This window comes from Cyphomyrmex costatus, unplaced genomic scaffold, assembly GCF_001594065.2.
Source record: "Cyphomyrmex costatus isolate MS0001 unplaced genomic scaffold, Ccosl1.0 scaffold374, whole genome shotgun sequence".
Classification (NCBI taxonomy): Eukaryota; Metazoa; Arthropoda; class Insecta; order Hymenoptera; family Formicidae; genus Cyphomyrmex; species Cyphomyrmex costatus.
This window is the reverse complement of record NW_017277928.1, coordinates 1,331,995-1,351,620: the sequence shown is the minus strand read 5'-3', so window position 1 is coordinate 1,351,620 and position 19,626 is coordinate 1,331,995. Positions and strand designations below refer to the sequence as shown.

At 34.2% G+C, this 19,626-nt stretch overlaps 2 protein-coding genes across 2 annotated transcripts in view; one reads left to right on the top strand and one right to left on the bottom strand.

Moving 5' to 3' along the window:
• Positions 1–197: 197 nt before the first annotated feature.
• Dlic (dynein light intermediate chain) lies at positions 198–4,659 on the top strand (the record flags this gene model as incomplete). The annotated part of the gene is made up of 9 exons (XM_018543367.1): positions 198–271; positions 1,151–1,267; positions 1,356–1,586; positions 1,814–2,024; positions 2,112–2,300; positions 2,380–2,494; positions 2,610–2,750; positions 3,406–3,571; positions 3,663–4,659. Coding segments are annotated over 9 exons (1,360 nt in total), but the record flags the coding sequence as incomplete, so codon positions are not given.
• Positions 4,660–6,776: 2,117 nt separating this feature from the next.
• Positions 6,777–19,626, bottom strand: part of mib1 (E3 ubiquitin-protein ligase mind bomb 1) — a 391,483-nt gene continuing 378,633 nt past the window's right edge. The window contains exons 10-15 of the mRNA XM_018543427.1: positions 10,385–10,604; positions 9,825–10,135; positions 9,287–9,461; positions 8,545–8,746; positions 7,761–7,918; positions 6,777–7,225 (exon numbers count right to left, since the gene is read on the bottom strand). Coding sequence (XP_018398929.1) covers positions 7,085–7,225; positions 7,761–7,918; positions 8,545–8,746; positions 9,287–9,461; positions 9,825–10,135; positions 10,385–10,604 — 1,207 coding nt within the window. The 3' untranslated portion in view covers positions 6,777–7,084. The remainder of the gene's footprint in view (positions 7,226–7,760; positions 7,919–8,544; positions 8,747–9,286; positions 9,462–9,824; positions 10,136–10,384; positions 10,605–19,626) is intronic.

Sequence of the window (19,626 nt, the reverse complement as noted above, 5' to 3'; positions counted from 1 at the left end):
GGACGTCGAAAATAAGGACAACTTATGGTACGTGTCGTAGTTCGCGTGACATTAGCCGTGTATCGGGAAATGCGCCGCGAAATGATCATTTGCAATGAGATGCCTGTCGCTTTGCGTGACACATCTTGCTGCGTGAGAAAAATTTACGCGTTCCCACTCGATTGTGTCTTTACTCGATGTTATTGTATGCTTTGCAGGTCGTCTATCCTCGCGGAAGTGCAGAACAGCGGCAACAACAAGCTGCCATCAAACAAAAATGTTCTCGTTTTAGGTAAATACCGATGACATCATATAGGTCTTCGATCGCTCGTTTGATGTAGCACGCATATTAAGTAGTTACTCTTGTTGCTCGATACGTGTGCTATCGGTAGAAAAAAGTGCTTCGTCGTCACACCCATACTATTCACTTATAGGAAACAAATCTGTTTCTCTATGGCAATTGTTTCGTTGTGTGTAGCATTTTCTCATAGGGTAAAAGGTTATATCGACAAAATACATTCTCTATATGCTGTATGCAGGGATGCTCCTACATATAGAGAACTTGTATAATTTCTCTATGGCAATTGTTTCGTTGTGTGTAGCATTTTCTCATAGGGTAAAAGGTTATATCGACAAAATACATTCTCTATATGCTGTATGCAGGGATGCTCCTACATATAGAGAACTTGTATAAAGGAATTCACCTCTTTCAACATATTAATGGATGCTTTTTAATTGCTTAATACATCTTAACACACACATATACAGAAATGTAGCATTGTATATGATTCAGTTGAAACAGAATATGTATGTTGTGTAGAGACGTACAGAGATAATTTAAATGTAGCTTTTCCTGTTTGTATTTAATAAAAAAGAGCAAAAATGCCAAACATCAACTAACATTTTTCTCATTTAGAGCTATTGTGATTAATAATACATAATTGTTACTAAAAAATACAAGCTTATACAGCTTATTAGTAGTCCTATAATGTGTAATATTATGTCGACAATTATGACGATTGATACACAACTTATGTTCCAATTTATCAAACCATACAATTGAAAAACATTTAGCAAATACAATATAAAATAATAATTTTGTAAATATAATATTTCTTCTATAATCAATTATTATAAATATATGAAATTTTGATATATGAATACTTTTTAGGTGACAATGAGAGTGGGAAAACTACGCTTATAGCTAAACTACAAGGTGTAGAGGATCCAAAGAAAGGTTCTGGACTAGAATTTGCATATATCGATGTGAGAGATGATTACAGAGATGGTAAATATGAAATAAAAATGGTTATTCAGTTTATTACATGATACAGCTTGATTTTAGAGAAAAATTTATATTTTTTATTTCTTTGTAGATCATACAAGACTGTCTGTATGGGTTCTAGATGGAGACCCGGGTCATGCAAATCTTTTGAGATTTGCTCTGAACAAAGAAAGGTTCCCACATACGCTTGTAATGTTAGTCGCTGCCATGACCACACCATGGGCCATTCTCGATCAACTTCAATCATGGGCAGCATTGTTAGGCGATCACATTGACAAATTACCTTTAGATAATGATACTAGGCAACGGTGCAGGCAGCTTAGTAAGTAGGATAATACATAAAAATATAATATATAGCAATACACCATTGCTCGAACATTATTAATACAGATATCACTTTTTGCTTTGATTGTTATTATGTTTGCCACTTTAGTTCTTTAATGATTGAAGTATAAGATTCGCGATGTGCGCTAATAGAAAGTAAATTTTAAATTTCTTGAAAAACGTAACATTGTTATATGTACAGTATGTACGATTTTATTCTGTTAGATATTAAGAAGTGGCAGGACTATACCGAACCAGGAGACGAATTAGATCCTGGGAGTCCTCTGCGACGTACCAGTCGAAATCTGGATGACGACACCGCCGAGGGATTACCCTTGCCGGAAGGAGTACTTACAACTAATTTGGGCCTAGACGTTGTCGTAGTCATAACGAAAACTGATTATATGTCTACTCTCGAAAAAGAACAAGACTATAAGTGAGTATACGAATGAATAAAGTATTCGTAGTAACACCAATCAGCAAATATTAATCTCGTGTGATTGCTTCTTTTTTTTTTTTATAGAGATGAGCATTTTGACTTTATGCAACAATGGATTAGGCGGTTTTGCTTACAATATGGTGCAGGTCTCTTCTACACGTCGGCAAAGGAGGATAAGAACTGTGATTTGCTTTATAAATATTTAACACATAGGATTTACTCTTTACCATTCAGAACACCGGCATTGGTCGTCGAAAAAGATGCAGTACTTATGTAAGAACATATTTGACACGACTGAAAAAATTTTTTTCATGTGTGCATATTTTAAAATTATTTGTATCATACATTACAGACCTGCTGGTTGGGATAACATGAAGAAGATCAGTATTTTGCATGAGAATTTACAATCCATGAAGGCGAACGATTACTATCGTGATGTTATTGCACAGCCAGCAACGAATCGAAAAGTATGATGTAGTATTGCTTCGTATTACTGCTTTATATTCCTAACACATACAACTTTTCTGATATAATGTTAATTTACTAGCTAAATATTTAATCTATTGATACTATTATATGTAGTGCGTTGCTAGAGAAATGGAAATTCAGGCGGAAGAAGAGCAAGCTTTCCTCGCGCGACAGCAAGCAGCTCTGTCGGGCTTGAAAGATCCCACTCGGTCTCCTACAACTCGGAATCAGGCAAGCCCTGGACCAGTTATACAGGTTATACCATTTATAAACAGAGCATGCTTTTCATGTTGTGTGTCAAATTAAGGAACCACAATATTGTCATTAATTTTGTCATCACTATAAATCATGCGAGTGATTTATTAATCTCATCCGTTATATTCAATATAGGATTATCGAGTCTGTAACTTGATGTACATTTGTGTCGATTGTTTCATTCATTATGCAGTGTAATTGACATATAACTGTTTCGTTCATCCGTACAACTGATTTATTTACGTAATGTTAAAAGTAAATGTATTTTTGTCCTTCGTGTATAGTGAGCTTATGCCTTTTAGAAAACCTGCTTAATGTGTCTTAATAATTCATTTAATAGAATGAAAATGTAGTTGCAGTACATTAATGTAGCGACATAATACTTCATCACGTGCAAAGTCATTTTTATTTAACATACGATAATGTAAGCCGATAAATCATGGCCGGTAAATCATGTACAAAAGTTTCCAATAGATCATTGTACAACTGCCATCGTTTTTAACACGTCACATAATTTTAATTCCAGCCATCACCTCGTGTGGTTATTGCAGTTAACATTTGAAAGCATGTTCTAATCTATGTGGTATGATCTGTCCATTACGAATAGTAAATTCCTTTTCTCGACAACGGACAAGCCCTAATGTTTTGTGAATAGGTGGCGTCACCAAATAAGAAGCTGGATCCCAAGGGTAGCGGTGCAACACCCTCTGGTGAAGGTGTTTTAGCTAATTTCTTTAATTCTCTTCTTTATAAGAAGACTGGAGTGCAGCCCGGTTCCCCAGGAACGCCGGGCAACGTAGGGACGAGTCCCATGAAACTTGGTATGTAATAACTAGAGTCCGAACATTTAGTTTCTAGAAATAATATCTATTTGCAATAAAATTGTATTAGAAGGGACATTTCATATCTCAGATGCTACACCGGTGGACAAGGCAACGATATGTAACGATGCAGTGGCGGAGTTAGATCGTCTCACTCGGACCAAGAAACTTTCTCCACCCAACCTAAACTCCTCGTCTGAATGTTAAAGATAGCGTTTTTCTTCGTGGCCCATTGATACAATGAAAATAATAGTCGAAGCTTCGTTGCCATTAAACAGAACTCAAACACAAATTTGAAATATCTTATAGCCCACTCGTTATAAATGGGAAAGATCATAATATAATGATAAAATGGGTTGCGAAGAAGTAAAATTTAGCTCTAATCAATAATAATTTAACCCGATCACATCGCAATGAAGGAAAAAAAATATATAATCTGTCTTGCAACTCTGCGACAGTGAATGTCATAATTGACTAAATATCAGTAACGAAGCAGAGTACAATTAGAAAGCTATTAAATTAATGTAATTAAAATATTTAATATAATACTGAAATATATATGCTTACGCACATGTTGTCCTAGCGCCTGATCATATGTGATCATAGTAAATTATTTAGCAACCCCCGTGTATGGATGCGCGGTTTCTTTTTTATCATTCTATATTTACATATGAATGCACATCTTCGTCTCTTCTTCATAAATAAATACTCTTTTTTTATGTTATTATCATTTTTCTTTACGAGATAGTCTTCATGATTACTAGTTACTTTGCATTCGGTTTAATTTTAACAATGTAAGTGCCGGTTAGCGCTGCGAAAATGTTGTGCGAATGCGTGAGACAGTCTTTCATACGAATTGTGCATAAAATAAAATGGAAGAATCCTTTTAACGGAAGACACGTTGCAGTCCTCAGATTTAAGGATAGCTAATGGTACGAGACTGGGGAATAGATGTCCAAATCGCGCGTGTAAATTCGACACCTTGTAGAGTTTTAGTCGAGTACCTATATTATTCAACTAAAGAAAACTGAAGAAAGGTATATTATTCAAGTAAAAACAGATGAACACAGAGACATTGTACATTCAATTAACAACTAAATGTGACTTTATGTATATGAATATGAAATTCAAATTCTTAATGAAAATAAATAATTTTTCGTATATCTCGTCTCTCATACTTATTTTTAATTCGAGCAACAATTTACCGTACAATTTAGTTACAATTCTATTAAGCGATAATAAAGGAATTTGTATTAAGTTTATTTATATATATACAACATTCCTTGTGATTTCATTATACTAGATAAAGTACATCAAAAAGCAATGAATAATGGAATAATATAATTTTCGCTGTATAGAATATATTTACGATACAATTATCGCAGCTCAGGCAGTTGTCATTTACATCTTTATTTATAATATCGTATAATTCATATTACATATTTGTTATCGTACAATGATTATATGTATTGAAATAAAACCTAAGAAAGACAGTAATACAATATATAAAAATACTGTCAAAATAGGAATGGCCTTCAAATATAACTAATACCATTTTATATTCATTTTTACTTTATACTCTTCGTCTAAGATTATAACTCATTAATCGTCGTAATATATGCCGATACTATTAATTTTTGTGGCTAATCTTTAAATAATTGAACACAATGATAATAAAAATCAAATAAGATAAAACTTTCATTCATTAATTAATTAATTATTGTGTATACACAAAAATGCTGTTACAAGAAATATATATACAAAATGCATTGAAAATGACGTAAAGAAGAAAAGTTGATAATTTAATCTTTAAATTCAAATATCATGATAGATATACAATATAATCATCGATGATAAATCTACTTTCAGAATAAAGTTAATATTTCTGGAATATATTTGTTAAAATGTGTGGGTGAACTTTCGAAAGTGGCCAACGCCCGATTATCATGAAACTTGGCAGAAATACTCCAAATGACGTCAAATGAATACCCTTAAAAGGATTTTCACCGACAAGAAAGTTTAATGCCAAAAATGTTTGAATGAAGTTTTGCATGTGCGTATGCATATGTGTGTGTGTGTCTATGCATACGACTTCTATAATTGTACTGTTGCTCGTGGGGCGGAACTCGCTGTATCCACGTATACACTTTACAACGTAGAAATAAAACATCATTCTTTAAACTTTTTTTGAGAAAAATCGCTTTACGTTGAAAGTCTAAAAGTGTAAAGAATAATGTTTTATTTCTGCAACTTTATTCAAACATTTTTGGCACTAAACTTTCTTGTCGGTGATAATCTTTTTAAGAACATTCATTTAACGTCTTTTAGAGTATTTCTGCCAAGTTTCATGATAATCGGGCGTTGGCCATTTTCAGAAGTTTATCCAAATTTGTTATCTATTTTATAAACATATAAACATATAAAATAATAAATAATAATATACATATATCTCATATGTATCTTCCACACACATACATATAAATATATATATATATATATGTATATTTTATTTACTACATCTCAAATATGAAACTTATATTAAAAGAACCGTTTAGTCTTAAAATATTAAAATTTCAAAAATATAACTAATATAAATTTTATGTCAATTAATATAATTATTACGCGCCGCGCGCGCGCGTCCGAGAAAATAATTAATATATAAATCTTCAAATTTAAGAAAAAAAATCGGCTTCATTATTTTACCGACATAGATATGCCAATGCATCATAATGCAAAATATTTTTACCAATTTATGTAACTTTGTAAATAACATATATTAGCAGATCAACTAATTAACAACGATGAATCATGTTATAATAGCTTTTATTTTAATGCTTTGAAAAATCAAACGATTGAAATATAATATTCTATTTATTATTAATTTTGGCAAACTATTTGGAAATTATTCATGATGGATATAAAACTATTATTCCTATTGATAATATATATTCGGAAGAACTTTATGATGTTTACTGAGCGTTTTCTGAATTTTTAATCCAGAACAAAACAGAAAGACAGATAAATGGTAAATAAAGGTTTTTTGTAGGAAGCTTACTAGAAATATGTTATACTTGTGTATATCGATAATCATATAACTATGCATGAAACGCAACTTTAACAGCATAATATCTATCATGTAACGAGGTTTTCTTATTAAAAATATAAATAATAAATAATAATTGTGCGTACCTACACTTATCGCGGTCGTTTATCTATTAAATAACTTACATTTTTATTTATAAACCACTGTAGCTCGAAGAGCGCCATTTAATATCTTTATTATTTTTCATTGTTATACCATTTAATATTATAATTTTTTATTTCATGACAAACGTTGCCCTATGATTCAGCTTGACGTAATGCTGTTGTCAGAAATAAACGGGGCGTAAGAGGAAATGTTTCCTCTCGCAAAATATCGTGGATCCTTGTGAATAATTCGACTGTTATACCATCACATATAATCACCTTAGAAATATTTCAATGCGCAATGCAGCTGGTGACAGTCTTTTATTTTTAGTAGAGCAGAATACGTTTGTCTACCGCCTTGCGACATATTGGACACTCTGACATCCGGTCGCCGCACATTTGGCAGGTGCCGTGTCCGCACAGGAAGATCATGTTTTTCAGACGATCCAGACAAACTGGACACATGGTCTGCAACAATAAAAGAAACTCACAAATTCCGTATAATGTTCCAAATTCTGTCACCCGTCATGAGTAAATCAATTAATTTAATCTTTATTATTACACAGATAGTGATTTCAGAGGTTTCCTCCAATTTTAAGTCCATATTTATATATATTCAATATATTTTCATATATCTTTTGTTTTTAAATATAATATATTTAACATTTTTAAATACATAAACACTTTTAAAATTTTCTAAAGTCCCATATTCAGAGTTTTGAATAAAAAAAATTGAATTTCTTCTAATCAAAATTCTTCTAAAAATCATTTATGACCTAATTTCTTCAATTTTTCTTGAATAAATAAATTAAAAACTAAGAAGAGAGTTGTTGTGATACTCAACAAGAAGACATTGAGATAGTCCGGGAAAACGTATTCTGCTTTTTCAAGAAAGAAAGGTAATTGTACCAGCGCGGTACGGACTTCTTTCTTCGACACAAATTAAATTATTCGTTTCATTAAAGCGACGCATAACGAAGCGAGACGCAGAAGGGACACGTACCTGCTCCTTGATGTCCTGCAATTGCTGCTGTAGTTTTTGTATGTCGCTGTGGGAAGTATCTCGGCTGCCGTTGTTCATTAGGAGAGCTTCTCCAGCTCCGGTGTTGTTTGAGGGCGTCGATTCCTCCTCGAGATCCACCTTGACTTCGGATATTGTTCCTTCGAAGCATAACAGTCGGTTAAAAAAAAAAAATAAAGAAAGAAGAAAAAGTCTCGCCAATTTCTTGACAACAACAGCATCGCTTAGAGATGCTCTCATTTATTACAATTTATATTTTTACTCGTAAATTAACATTATTTATCAATAATAAAATGAATGTTTCAACTAGAAAGAATTAACATATATATATAAAGTAGTGCATTAAATACATAAACATCAAGAAGTTTGCATTATGTAACGTTAGCAAAAATAAAGAAATATTTGATACATTTGTTTAAAATTTATGTATTGATACATTTAATAATTCAAAGTATTAAAAATATACGTAAAATAGTTAGAATACTATTGCGACTACGTTTTAAATTCTTCATTCCAATTTATCGCGAACATTATTATCGATCGTTCATTATATCAGTTATTAAAAGGCAAAAAAATGCACGCGCAAACCATGCAAATAGTATAGTCTGAGAACAATCCGGTATACTTTTATTTTAGACAAGATTAGAGGCGAGCTATCTAATCGTTACGTGGGAGCAGTTTAATATATTCCATACGATTAGATAGGTCGAGATAGACCACGAGAAGTTGTGAAACGGCGCGCAGTGTGCAAAATAAATGTTAATACCTGAGGCGTTGCACCCTTTCACGTAGGTGACATCACCACCGCCGCCACAGCAGACCGAGAGCGGTACCATGTGCTGTATTTGGGCCCGGCATTGCACGCACTTCTTCATCAGGGCCGCACAGCTCTCGCAGGCACACATGTGGCCGCACGGGTGAAACAGCACGCCCGCTTTGCGATCCGAACACACTACGCATTCTTCGATCTGAGAACAAACGTCCATTATTGTGTGAAGGCCGGAGATTGATAGAACGCGTGTTTAGAGTTTCGAAGATCTATTCCAGAACAGAATGGGACTATTCGATCAATTATTGGCCTACGTAGCAATAGTGCAGCGTGATGTACCAAGTCGAATCGACAAGGATGAAAGAGTAATTTATTACATGATTAGAACTTTAGTGGCTTGCAGAAAATTAAATTAAAATTACTGGAGAGATATTTGCATAAATGTATAAATCTATTATGGTTATACATAACAATAAAATGGATTTTTCTTTTATAGAAAAGAGTTCACATTTTAAAGGAAAAATTTATAGAATCATCGAAGAAAAAAAAATGTAAAAAATATATATGTAATTATATTATTAAAAACATTATTAAAACACAATTGATAAAAGAATTGATAAATCTAGTATTAGTGTAAAATTAATTACTGTTCGATAAACAAATAAATTTTGAAAATAAAAATAATATCGTATATCTAATAATAGAAGATATACGAACAATAACGTCGGAGATATTTTACCTTTACTCGAGAAAGAACGTTCTCACGACAAATCAGACATTTCTTCACCCTTGGTGCACAAGCGTTACAACAAGCCACGTGTCCACAGGGACTGAACAGCATCTCTCGTTTGCCATCGGAGCATACAAGACACTCGTCGATCGCTGCCGAAGGGGCGATGGTTTCGATGTCGTGTCTGTGGAAAGGGGAGCTACATGTTAGCACACATTATACTAATTGTAAGAGATACGACGATGTATGTTGTACAATAATTGCACAGGGAATTATACGTGGAACATGTGACAATGACAATCGATTGCATAAATTGCTGTTTTAATTCTTTGCGAATATTTTATTTTCTCCTGTTAAATAAAAGAGTTTGCGAAAAAGATTTCTACCAATTCCGTTAAGAAATTATTATAATATGTTGTATAGAATTTTGAAAAAAATTTGATTATTATATTCAAAATTTTAAATAAAATATAGGCATTTTTAAAAAATCCAAATTAAGATATTAAAAGGAATCAGAAAGCGTTTCTCTTTTCTATCGAATACTAACGACTCTTTGTCCTTGTGACAGGTGGTGAGAGTCTTGCAGAGATTCGGATCCGGGCAAAGATCCAAAGGCGTTTGGCCCTTTTTGTTCTTCAGTTCTAGATCAGCACCGTGCGCTGCAAGGAAGCATGCGATGAAGGAACTGCTCTTCTTGTCCTGACCCTGAGTGCCTAGGCCCATCAACAATCGTCCGACATCCTGCACGTCCTGCAGCTGTCGTAGTTGCGACAGTGTGTGATGTCGAAGGGCCTCGTGCAGAGGCGTGTCTCCATCCTTATCGGCGACATTCAGATTCGCGCCTTCGCGAACCAACAGCTGCGATGGATAAATTATCGTAAATATATTCCATATATGATAGTACTATCGATCTTTCTCCGGGGAAGGAATAACTCGAATTATCCTATTATCGGATGTCGATCCAAAAAATTGTTGCTTAACGTTTGATATTATCAGGAACTTAATTATTTAATATTTAGAAATTTAATTGTTAAAAGACAATCACAAGCTCGGAATTAGAAATGGAATTGGAACAAATAAAGTTCGTAAATATTAGCCGCAACATACCCGGACGATCTGCGTGTGTTGTCGTTCGACTGCTAGGTGCAGAGCGGTCTGCAGGTTCACGTTCTGCAAATCCAGATCGGCTTTCCCGGCGCGTGCCAATTGTTCCGCAACCTCTACGTGATTGTTGAGGGCAGCTAAGTGTAGGGCCGTATAACCATCGTCTTTCTTCTCGTCGACAATCCAGGGTCGGGGTAATTTTGATAGCAGCACTCGCATTGCACTGAAATCAAGAAATATTAAAACAATTAAAAAACCGCAACTGCATTTTTAAAACGGAAAATTTGTCCTTTGCACTTGCAAATATATTTTAATTCAAATTATGTTACAACAACTTGCCCTAATTATCTTATACATGAGTTGCCTTAATTAATTTTCTTCCTAAAAACGTTCCGATTAAATCCGTACTTAAAAAATTAAATGTGTTTTTTTATTTTTTATAACGTATCTTATATAACTATTTTATTTATGTATGATACTTTATAATTTTTTTTTTATAGATGTTCAATTTTGTTATCCTTTATTATTATCTTTAACTCATATTCTGACATATATTTTGATACTAATATTCATATATTCATTCCACAGAAAAAAATTTTCAAGAATACATGACATTTTTTTCTATCTGTTTTGTTTTTACAACGTATCAACGTAATTCTAAATTTCCTTGTTAAATCATACACTTCCGTGTATCTCGTATACATTTTATATAACTACTCGTTATGGTAGAGATAAGACCCCATGGTGAGTAAATAGAGACGGGAACAGCTGTTCTTCAACAGGGCCTCTTCACCGAGGAGACCTCTTCGAGGTCGTTGCATGAGAGACAGGCGTATATCTCAACACATATGTGATTCCTGCATATGTTTCGAACTATCTCGTAAACGGTTCAGGAGACCATTCTCTGCGTTCTCCATCCTATTCTTTAGAAAGATGCCTAGTCAATTATTCCGCAATAACTTCACGGAATCTCGAATATAGAAACTCGAATATAGAATTTTGTGGAAATTTTAGTAATCAAACGCACAATTTTTTTCAACACTATTATAAGATACAGTAACAATTATTTTGTTTAAAAAAAATTTTCTTTGATAAAGATATACCTTTTTTAAAATAAATAAAATTAATACTATACGAGAAGAAAAATTAGCAATGCATCTTAATTTTCATGATAATCGAAATCTGATTAATAATTCTAATTATTCTACTATTCTATTTATTTTTTTTTTACTGTCTTAGAATAACACCCAGAGCAAAGTTTCTTCAATTAAAAAAAACTGATTTAAATCAAAGTACTTCAACTTAAAAAGAATCAACCAAACAAATCATTTCTTTAATTTAAACATAATTTTTCTTTGGGGGTGTAAATTGAAACAATTTTTAAAAAATTATTCCTCGCATATTAACTATATTAATAAATGCTTGCGAGAGCCATAGGAGTAATAATACCAATAATAATAATCACGTTACATTAATAATGTTGTTATAGATGTCGATCGTCGTTTTCTCACTTCATGGGAAGCCATCAAATTTTTACGACATGTAAGCGGCGTCGTTTTTCATTAATGCGGTCTAAGGGTGCGCGTTTTGCATCTAAGTGCGATTGCAGGATCTCGCTCCCGTGGCAGCAGGAGCAGCAGCAGCAGTAACAGCAGCCGCGAGTCGTAGCCGACTCTCCTTGTCATGAATATGCAAATGGTCGCGAGTGTTACCGTTACCGCGTTAATAACCATAAATCGATTACTTTGCCAATTATGTCCGGGTACTCGTGCCTGGCATCGACGACGCGAGCGCGATTTTATTGCATCGTTGACCGGCCTCGTTGATTTCATTCCGCTCTCGTTGTACCGCGGCTCTTTTTTTTTCTTCTCGCCTCAATTCTCACGGCTTGCCGAAATAATTACAAGCGAAACGATTGGAATAATATAACGATTAAGGTCGTTCGGTTCATACCGGCGTTGTCTTTAAAGCAATTTAAAAAAATGTATGCCCTGTACTTTGAATAACACATACTGTGCACACGTTTCAATTAAGATTCAACAATTAGTGCACTTTTATAATGTAATTATAATCTCAATCGGTCTGGCAAAATAATAAAATACGTAAAATAGTATATGTATATCAGTATTAATGCGCTTCTTGTCTTAATGAAGAAAACGACAAGGTTCACTACACGATAATCTGCCAACTTTTTTTGACACCTGAAGAAAACACTCAAAAATATTATCAAAATGATATAATCAAAATAACAAAAATGTATTATTTTAGAATAGGACAATGTTTAGATGAAGGGTGATCAACCTGCCCGCAATAGTATTATATCACAGTAGCACGCCTAAAGAAATACGCATTATTAGAAGAAAATGAATAAAACCAAAAAATTTATACTGACACAGTAAAATAGCACGTATTTTAGTAAAATTTATTTTTGTTATATATTTACGCTTTCAAATTCGTTTTCACATGCTAAACTATTTATTTTAAAATAAATGTAAAATAAGATGCAGCAAAACAAATAAACTTTGTTAAATTTCTTTGTACTTTCAATGCAAAAGGAAAAAAGTGTAAATAAAACTAAATTAGTCTTTCTTTTTATTTAATTCTGCAGCAGAATGGCATACCCAAAGACTTCTTACTTTCATAATAGCACGTCTGACAAAAAGGTTGGCTACTTTTAGTTTAGATAGTAATTTAACAATAAGTTAGTTCGTAAGTTAATTGATAAGTCTAAAGAAAAGTTCCATTGCATTGTAACGTCTCTCTCTCTCTCTCTCTCTCTCTAGAATATATAAAATATTCAATTCAATATGCGCATATTAAAATCAACTAATATCTATCACAGTATACATACAGCGGGTACCGAATTGTATTTTAATTATGAAATATCGATCAAGAGAGAGAAAGTTACGTCTTTAAAGTTTCCCTTTTATGTTTATCGGAGTGGAGCTCAATCCTTTTTATAAGAAGACCGGCTTTTTCTATTTAGTTCTGACGTCGCTAAAATTGATTGTCTTCCATTTAAAAATCGCGTTAAATTTCGAATAGAATTTCACATGTGAATGGAAGGTACGACGACGTTGATTTAAGGCCGCCGATAATTAACGCAATTACAACGGCGCGATGTAATAAATAGAAATAAGCGAGCGAGCGAGCGACGCTCTGCTTATTGCGTTCTCCTGTCAGTCTCCGGTTTAATATCATTCTGCCGCATTTCGTGCGCACTCAAAGACGGAATTCGTCGCAATCGTCGACTCGGGCCCGCATAAATACCCCGCCTCACTTAGGCGGCGCATATCGCGACGCGTGATATTATTACCGCGATTAATTTCCCGTCGCTCGTCGACGACGGACAAAAGAGAGTCCTCGTCGACGCGACGTCTCTATTCCTTTATTGGCATCAATGAACCGTCGTTAGGCACTCCCGATGTACCATTCAATATATCGTTACGCCGACACACTAGTTTGCGGCTGATCATTATGACTTCAAGTCGTCATTTATTGTGGTATCGCAGCGTATTGGAAATAGAGAGACTAACATCATTCCGTGGTCATAAATGGAGGTGATTTGAATACAAAATACCACATTGAAAGAAATTCCCTTGATACATATACATACAGGGTATCCCATTTTTTTTTTTTTTTTTACACACCGCTTGTGGGCAGATAGAACGGACTAAACTGCGTTTCGACATTCTGCTAGGATAACTACAAAAATTGCAGAAATTGCAAAGAGGACTTCGACCCAATTTAGTTCGTTTTACCTGCCCACAAGCGATGTGTCAAAAAGTTGGGACACTCTGCATGCATGTATATATACACACATATGGTGCATTTGGAGACGTATACAAAATTTACGCGTTCTCTTTCCGTTACCGATCTCTTCGTGAATTTATCATTAACGTTTGTTTCTAACGGAAGCTCAGCTAAAATTCTTCGTTGGATTTTCTTTCGTATTTATTTTTCGCAATATTTTTTTAATTCGGCGGATTAAACATGTAGCAGATTCATTTTGATTGGATAAAAATCAGGTGCAATTTTGCACAGCGACTTTAAATAAAATTCTAGATATGTCAAACTATTCGCGTCGCGTTTGCAAGCGAGACACCACAAATCGGACTCGTATCGCGCGATTTGCGCACGCATATATCGAGCATTTAGTGAGTCAGCGACGGCCGTGGCATCATCGCGGTCGGCGGAGCTACCGAGAACCACGAGCTTTAACGACACACGCGTGCCTCTATTCCTCTCGATGCACGGCTGCAAACGTCCGACGAGGCTCGCGTCGTCTCCCGTGTTTCGCGGCGTGCAGTGAGTCAGTGAGATCACGCGGCGACACGCTAAATATAATTGACACGAGCGTGTGCAAAATAACAACGAGAGCACTGCAAGAGTGGTCGACCTAAGGAGGGAGAGAGAAGTAGTTTGGTTCTTCGTCGTTGCGCTAGATCGTTGACGATCGAAATCGCGTAATTCTTCGATCGCGGTGGAAATTCGTTGAGATGAACAAAACGCACGAGATCGCACGCGAAATCATTCCGCTCGCGCGCAACGCTTCGCTAAATATAGCGTGGACTCGCGATTATTTCGGTATTCCTTGCCACCGCCACCGTCGCCGTTGCAAATTCTCGACGAAGAAGCTACGATTCCTCCATCCGTCCGTCGCGAGTGATATCGAGAGGATTTTAAAGCCAAACGCAGAAAGATAAAGAGAGAGAGAGAGAGGGAAAGAGAAGATGATCTCGAGAGCGGCCATAGCTAGTGAGCCGAGCGAGCCGCGGCCGGAATTAATTCCGCTCGGTTTGTCATTGTCGAAACGCGGGATTGTTCTGCGTCCGACTCAGAAAGGAAGGGGGAGGGAATTTTCAGTGGATTAATAACCTACAAGAATGTTATGTCATAAGTTAAGTACGTTCTCTATATAGTTAATTAAAAAAAGTCTTATAGTAATTAAAAAGAAAAAGAGTTTTAGGAGATAGATATATGTATGTGACAGAAGTAATATGAGAGAAACGCAAAACAAAAATTAAAAAAAAAAAAGAATTAAACAAATCTTACTTATATGAGAGCTGTTTTTCTTTTCCTAGAATCTATTTCGAAAAAATTCTAATATTTAATTTAATTTATTGCATACAAAAAGCTTTATATGAAAGTTACATCAAAATGACAATACATGCAAATGGTGAGGTATCAACGAGATTATTGTATAATGTTGTCTCTCAGATATTTTATATGAATATTATAAAAACAGGAAAAAATATTTTTTAATAAATAAATGCACTTTTTAGTACACACTTTCAGTACATAATACGTATATTTGAATTATTAGATAAGCTTGTATTGTGCTTATATTTGTATCTCAATCAATCATAATTAGAAGAGCGTCTTTTCAAGTCCCTCGATAGATAAGAAACTACTCTTCTCTTTATTGTTTAGTTATCGCATTTGCCTTCTGATTAATTACTCCTTGTACTTTATTATCTTACTACTGTATGTTAGTAACATTATATTTTGTTTCCTTGTAATTTACTATGATCTATTATTTTGTCCATAGTGTCTATTTTATAATGATAATGATCTAAGAGTGTGTGGTGTGAAATGTAAAAATATTTTGTCCCCTCCTTTCTTGAAGATATAAAAATATATAATTAAATACACCGCGCGCGCACAATAATTGTGCTATATATTGGGGGGATTTTTTTAAACAATTGCATCGTCGATCGAAACGAGATAAAGGCTCACTCGTATTCATTTAGGAGTAAGATAAAATCGGAAGTTGCAATCTCTTTTCGCGAGAGCCTTCTCGTGGTATTCACTGACGGATTACTGAGAAACCACAAGGGCCTTCAGTCCCTAAAACATTTATCCGCCGCAGTCTCGCGGAATTCCGGCGGAATTCCATTTATCTTCCCTTTCGTTGGCCTTCCCGACGATGGCACTCCTTCCTCCCTTTTCAGTCGATGGTTCCGAAGTATTTTGATTTTCTATCAGTCATTCGCGCGTCATTCGATTCGAACAAACTCAGCGCAATAAACAAAGCACCAATTTTTACGCCACACCCTCCTATACGTCGATCATGCATGAAATAAATTAGCTTCTAATATTCGACGACAGTAAGATAATAAATCGAATGCAGATTTGTAATTTTTTTTCTTCGTTAAAGACGTAAGACCCTCGAGCATGATGATAATACTGCAAAAAGTTTCGCTGTTAACTTATTCAAGCAACCATGTTTGAGCGTTTAATATAATTATTTATAATTAATGTAATTAAGTGGTTCAACATAATTATTTTTAGATTTTTATCTGATATAGTTTTTATATATTTTAGCGAAACTTTTCTTTCTGTGCATGTGCGTGATATGTTAAATGGAAATACGATACAACGTGTTCAATAGTTTTAAACTTTGACTGAAATGTTATACTGTTAAATATAATTTCGAACAAACGTTATATTTACAGAATTCTAATTCGAAGCACAATTGCAAAGACACGTAATGGAAGACTGCAAAGAGAATCATGAATTTTTGAAATAAATTATCTTAAAATTCAATAGACGCGCTCATCATCATATTATTATGTAAGTTTTCAGAAAGACTTCGACTTTCTGCGTTTATATTCGACGAATTCGGTCGATTCGATGAATCAGGAAGAAAGAACGCACGGCCGATTCAAATCGGCGATGTCCATTCGTGGGTGACGGTATTGCGGAGAGAGAGGATAGACGCGCTCTAATATGCAGGAACCATGAGGAACGTTGGTCGCTACCGTGACGCAATTTCCGGGTGCCTCCATCGAAGTTGGCGCACCCAGCGAAAGAGCTGGTGCCCCCGATATCGTCATACTTCGATATATCGCGCGTTTTTGCTTTTTTTTTTTCATCCGTTTCGCTTTATTTCTTCTTTTGCACGACGAGATTAAAACCAAAGGGAACTCACGGGAGAAAAATCGAAATCTCTTGCGCACGGGAGAGTTTTCTTCCTATAGCCACGCCGTCGTCTCGCGAAACTTCATCGGCAAAGTGTCCGACGAAAATTGGAATTTGCCGTGAGTACCGAATACCGGAAGTTAGATCCGGATTAAGAGAAGAACTTCTCAAAGTGCTTCCGCGTCCTTCTAATTTCGTTTCTCCTTACTCGAGCGCTTTCCTTCGTATTTTTCCCTGGTCTCGTTGCCGAAGCTAAAGCTGTCACTTCGTGACGTTGTTCTTCGACAGGCATTTCCAATTCTCTCGTGAGGTGTTCCGTATAGCGTATTCTCGTAAATACTAACAAATCAAGTTAAGTCACTGTAAAGAGTTGAAGAAACAAATGTTAGGCACGCCTTCTTTACGTGTTTATGTTTGAATTATATGCTTTAGATGCGTCCCAATGCAATTTTTAGTTTCTTTCTTACATTGTGAAATATCAAAGGATCAAATTTAAACTAATTCCTTGAATTATTATAAATAATAAATTTTGTTATTTTTAATCTCCATGTATATAAAAATGTATCATTTTAATTCATTTAAAAATATGTGATTAAGCAACCATATCTGATCAACCCATTTTTCTGTAATTGAATTACTTAGTTTGAAAGTAAACAATGTTCAAATTATTATGTACTTATAGTAAATAATAAATAAAATTTTTAAATTTGAGTTAAATATAATACATTCAACTCTCCATTGTTTTAGTTAAATTAACGACATAGAATAGAAGCAGATCTACAGAGTAAGGATGATTAAAAATTATTCAAATGGAACGAATAAAAATGATTCAATATAATTTAAAGTTACAAATTTAACAATGTAGCACCGTTATTACTTCAAAACATAGTAATATTTTTGTAACAAAAAGAGATTTACAGAAAGTATATACAAGTATATACAAAAATTGTCAATTTAACTCAATATTTTTTATTTTTTGCGCATTAAATAAAGACTATCCTTTTCTATTGAAAGAAAGATATTTGCAGGTTTTTAGATTTTGTTCAAGTCTTAAAAGAAATTAACTAGATACAGAAAATAATTCTGTTACATCAAAATAACTGAATAGTATAGAATGCTCAAGTTGGTTGTTAGAAAGTTAAAATTTTGTGCAGCATTGTCATCAACGTTCCAACAAAATTATTTTCAGATCTAGCTATCTAAATTTTTAGATACTTTAGCAAACTCGTTCTTTCTGTGTATATTTGTTAAATTTATATATGTAAAATGGCTTATCTTGGAAAGGCTAAGGGTTAACGAAATCTCGCAGCCACCGTCGTGATGAAAATTGAAATTCTCGGAGGATAGTACTTATGAAAGGATTAGTCGGCAGACCCCGGGGGAGGTTGAAACGAGGGGGTTTCGAGCACCGAGAAGGCAGGTAATCGAACCAAAACTAAATCACAACTACCAACTAATTCTATCCGTGAAGTTTGGAACGTCGCAGGGTTGGAATGTCTTGAGTTGGTATCACAGTGGACGACATCGTGACCGAAGAACAAGAATGCTATCGTAAGTAACAGGAAAAAGAAGAAAATAGTATCGATAAAAAAATGAGAATGATAATGTTACACTAACCCTAAACTTTGCAATAGCAATCGTAAACTAAACGTAACTGCTCTTTTACAACATATCTTTCACGATAAATTTATAATAGCAGTTAATAACAAATTAATTAATTAATATCAATAGCTATTAATATAATAAACTCATTCAAATCATTATACAATTTGCTAATTGATAACCACATTCATACGATAACAATTCAATTATTTTTAATAATTTTGGAAATTATTTTATTAGAATATGTAGTAATATAAATAACAAAATTAAAAAACTAAAATTTATTTCGATGTGTATAGTTTTTTTTAGGCGTACATTACAATAGAAAATGCATACAGAATGCAAATAATGTATACATTAGCTTATACAAATATACCATATTATGCAGCAAATAAATCATGATATATAAAACGAGAAACCTTACATTAAGTATAAAGATGAACTAAAAGATAGAGAGTATTCACGTAAGAAAGAATAGCACCATAATCGCATACAAAGCACAATGTAACAAAAAAATTACATGACAATAGAGAGAATTTACACGGGACAGAGAAAAATAAATTTAAAAGAAAAAAAAACGAAAAAGAGAGGAAGAGAAATACTTCGATCGTTTTTTTGGTGAAGTCGTATAATTTATGCGTTCAATACGTACACCGAAAGAAGAAGAGGGAGGGAGGGGGAGGGGGGGAAAAGAGAGAGAGAGAGAGAGAGAGAGAGGG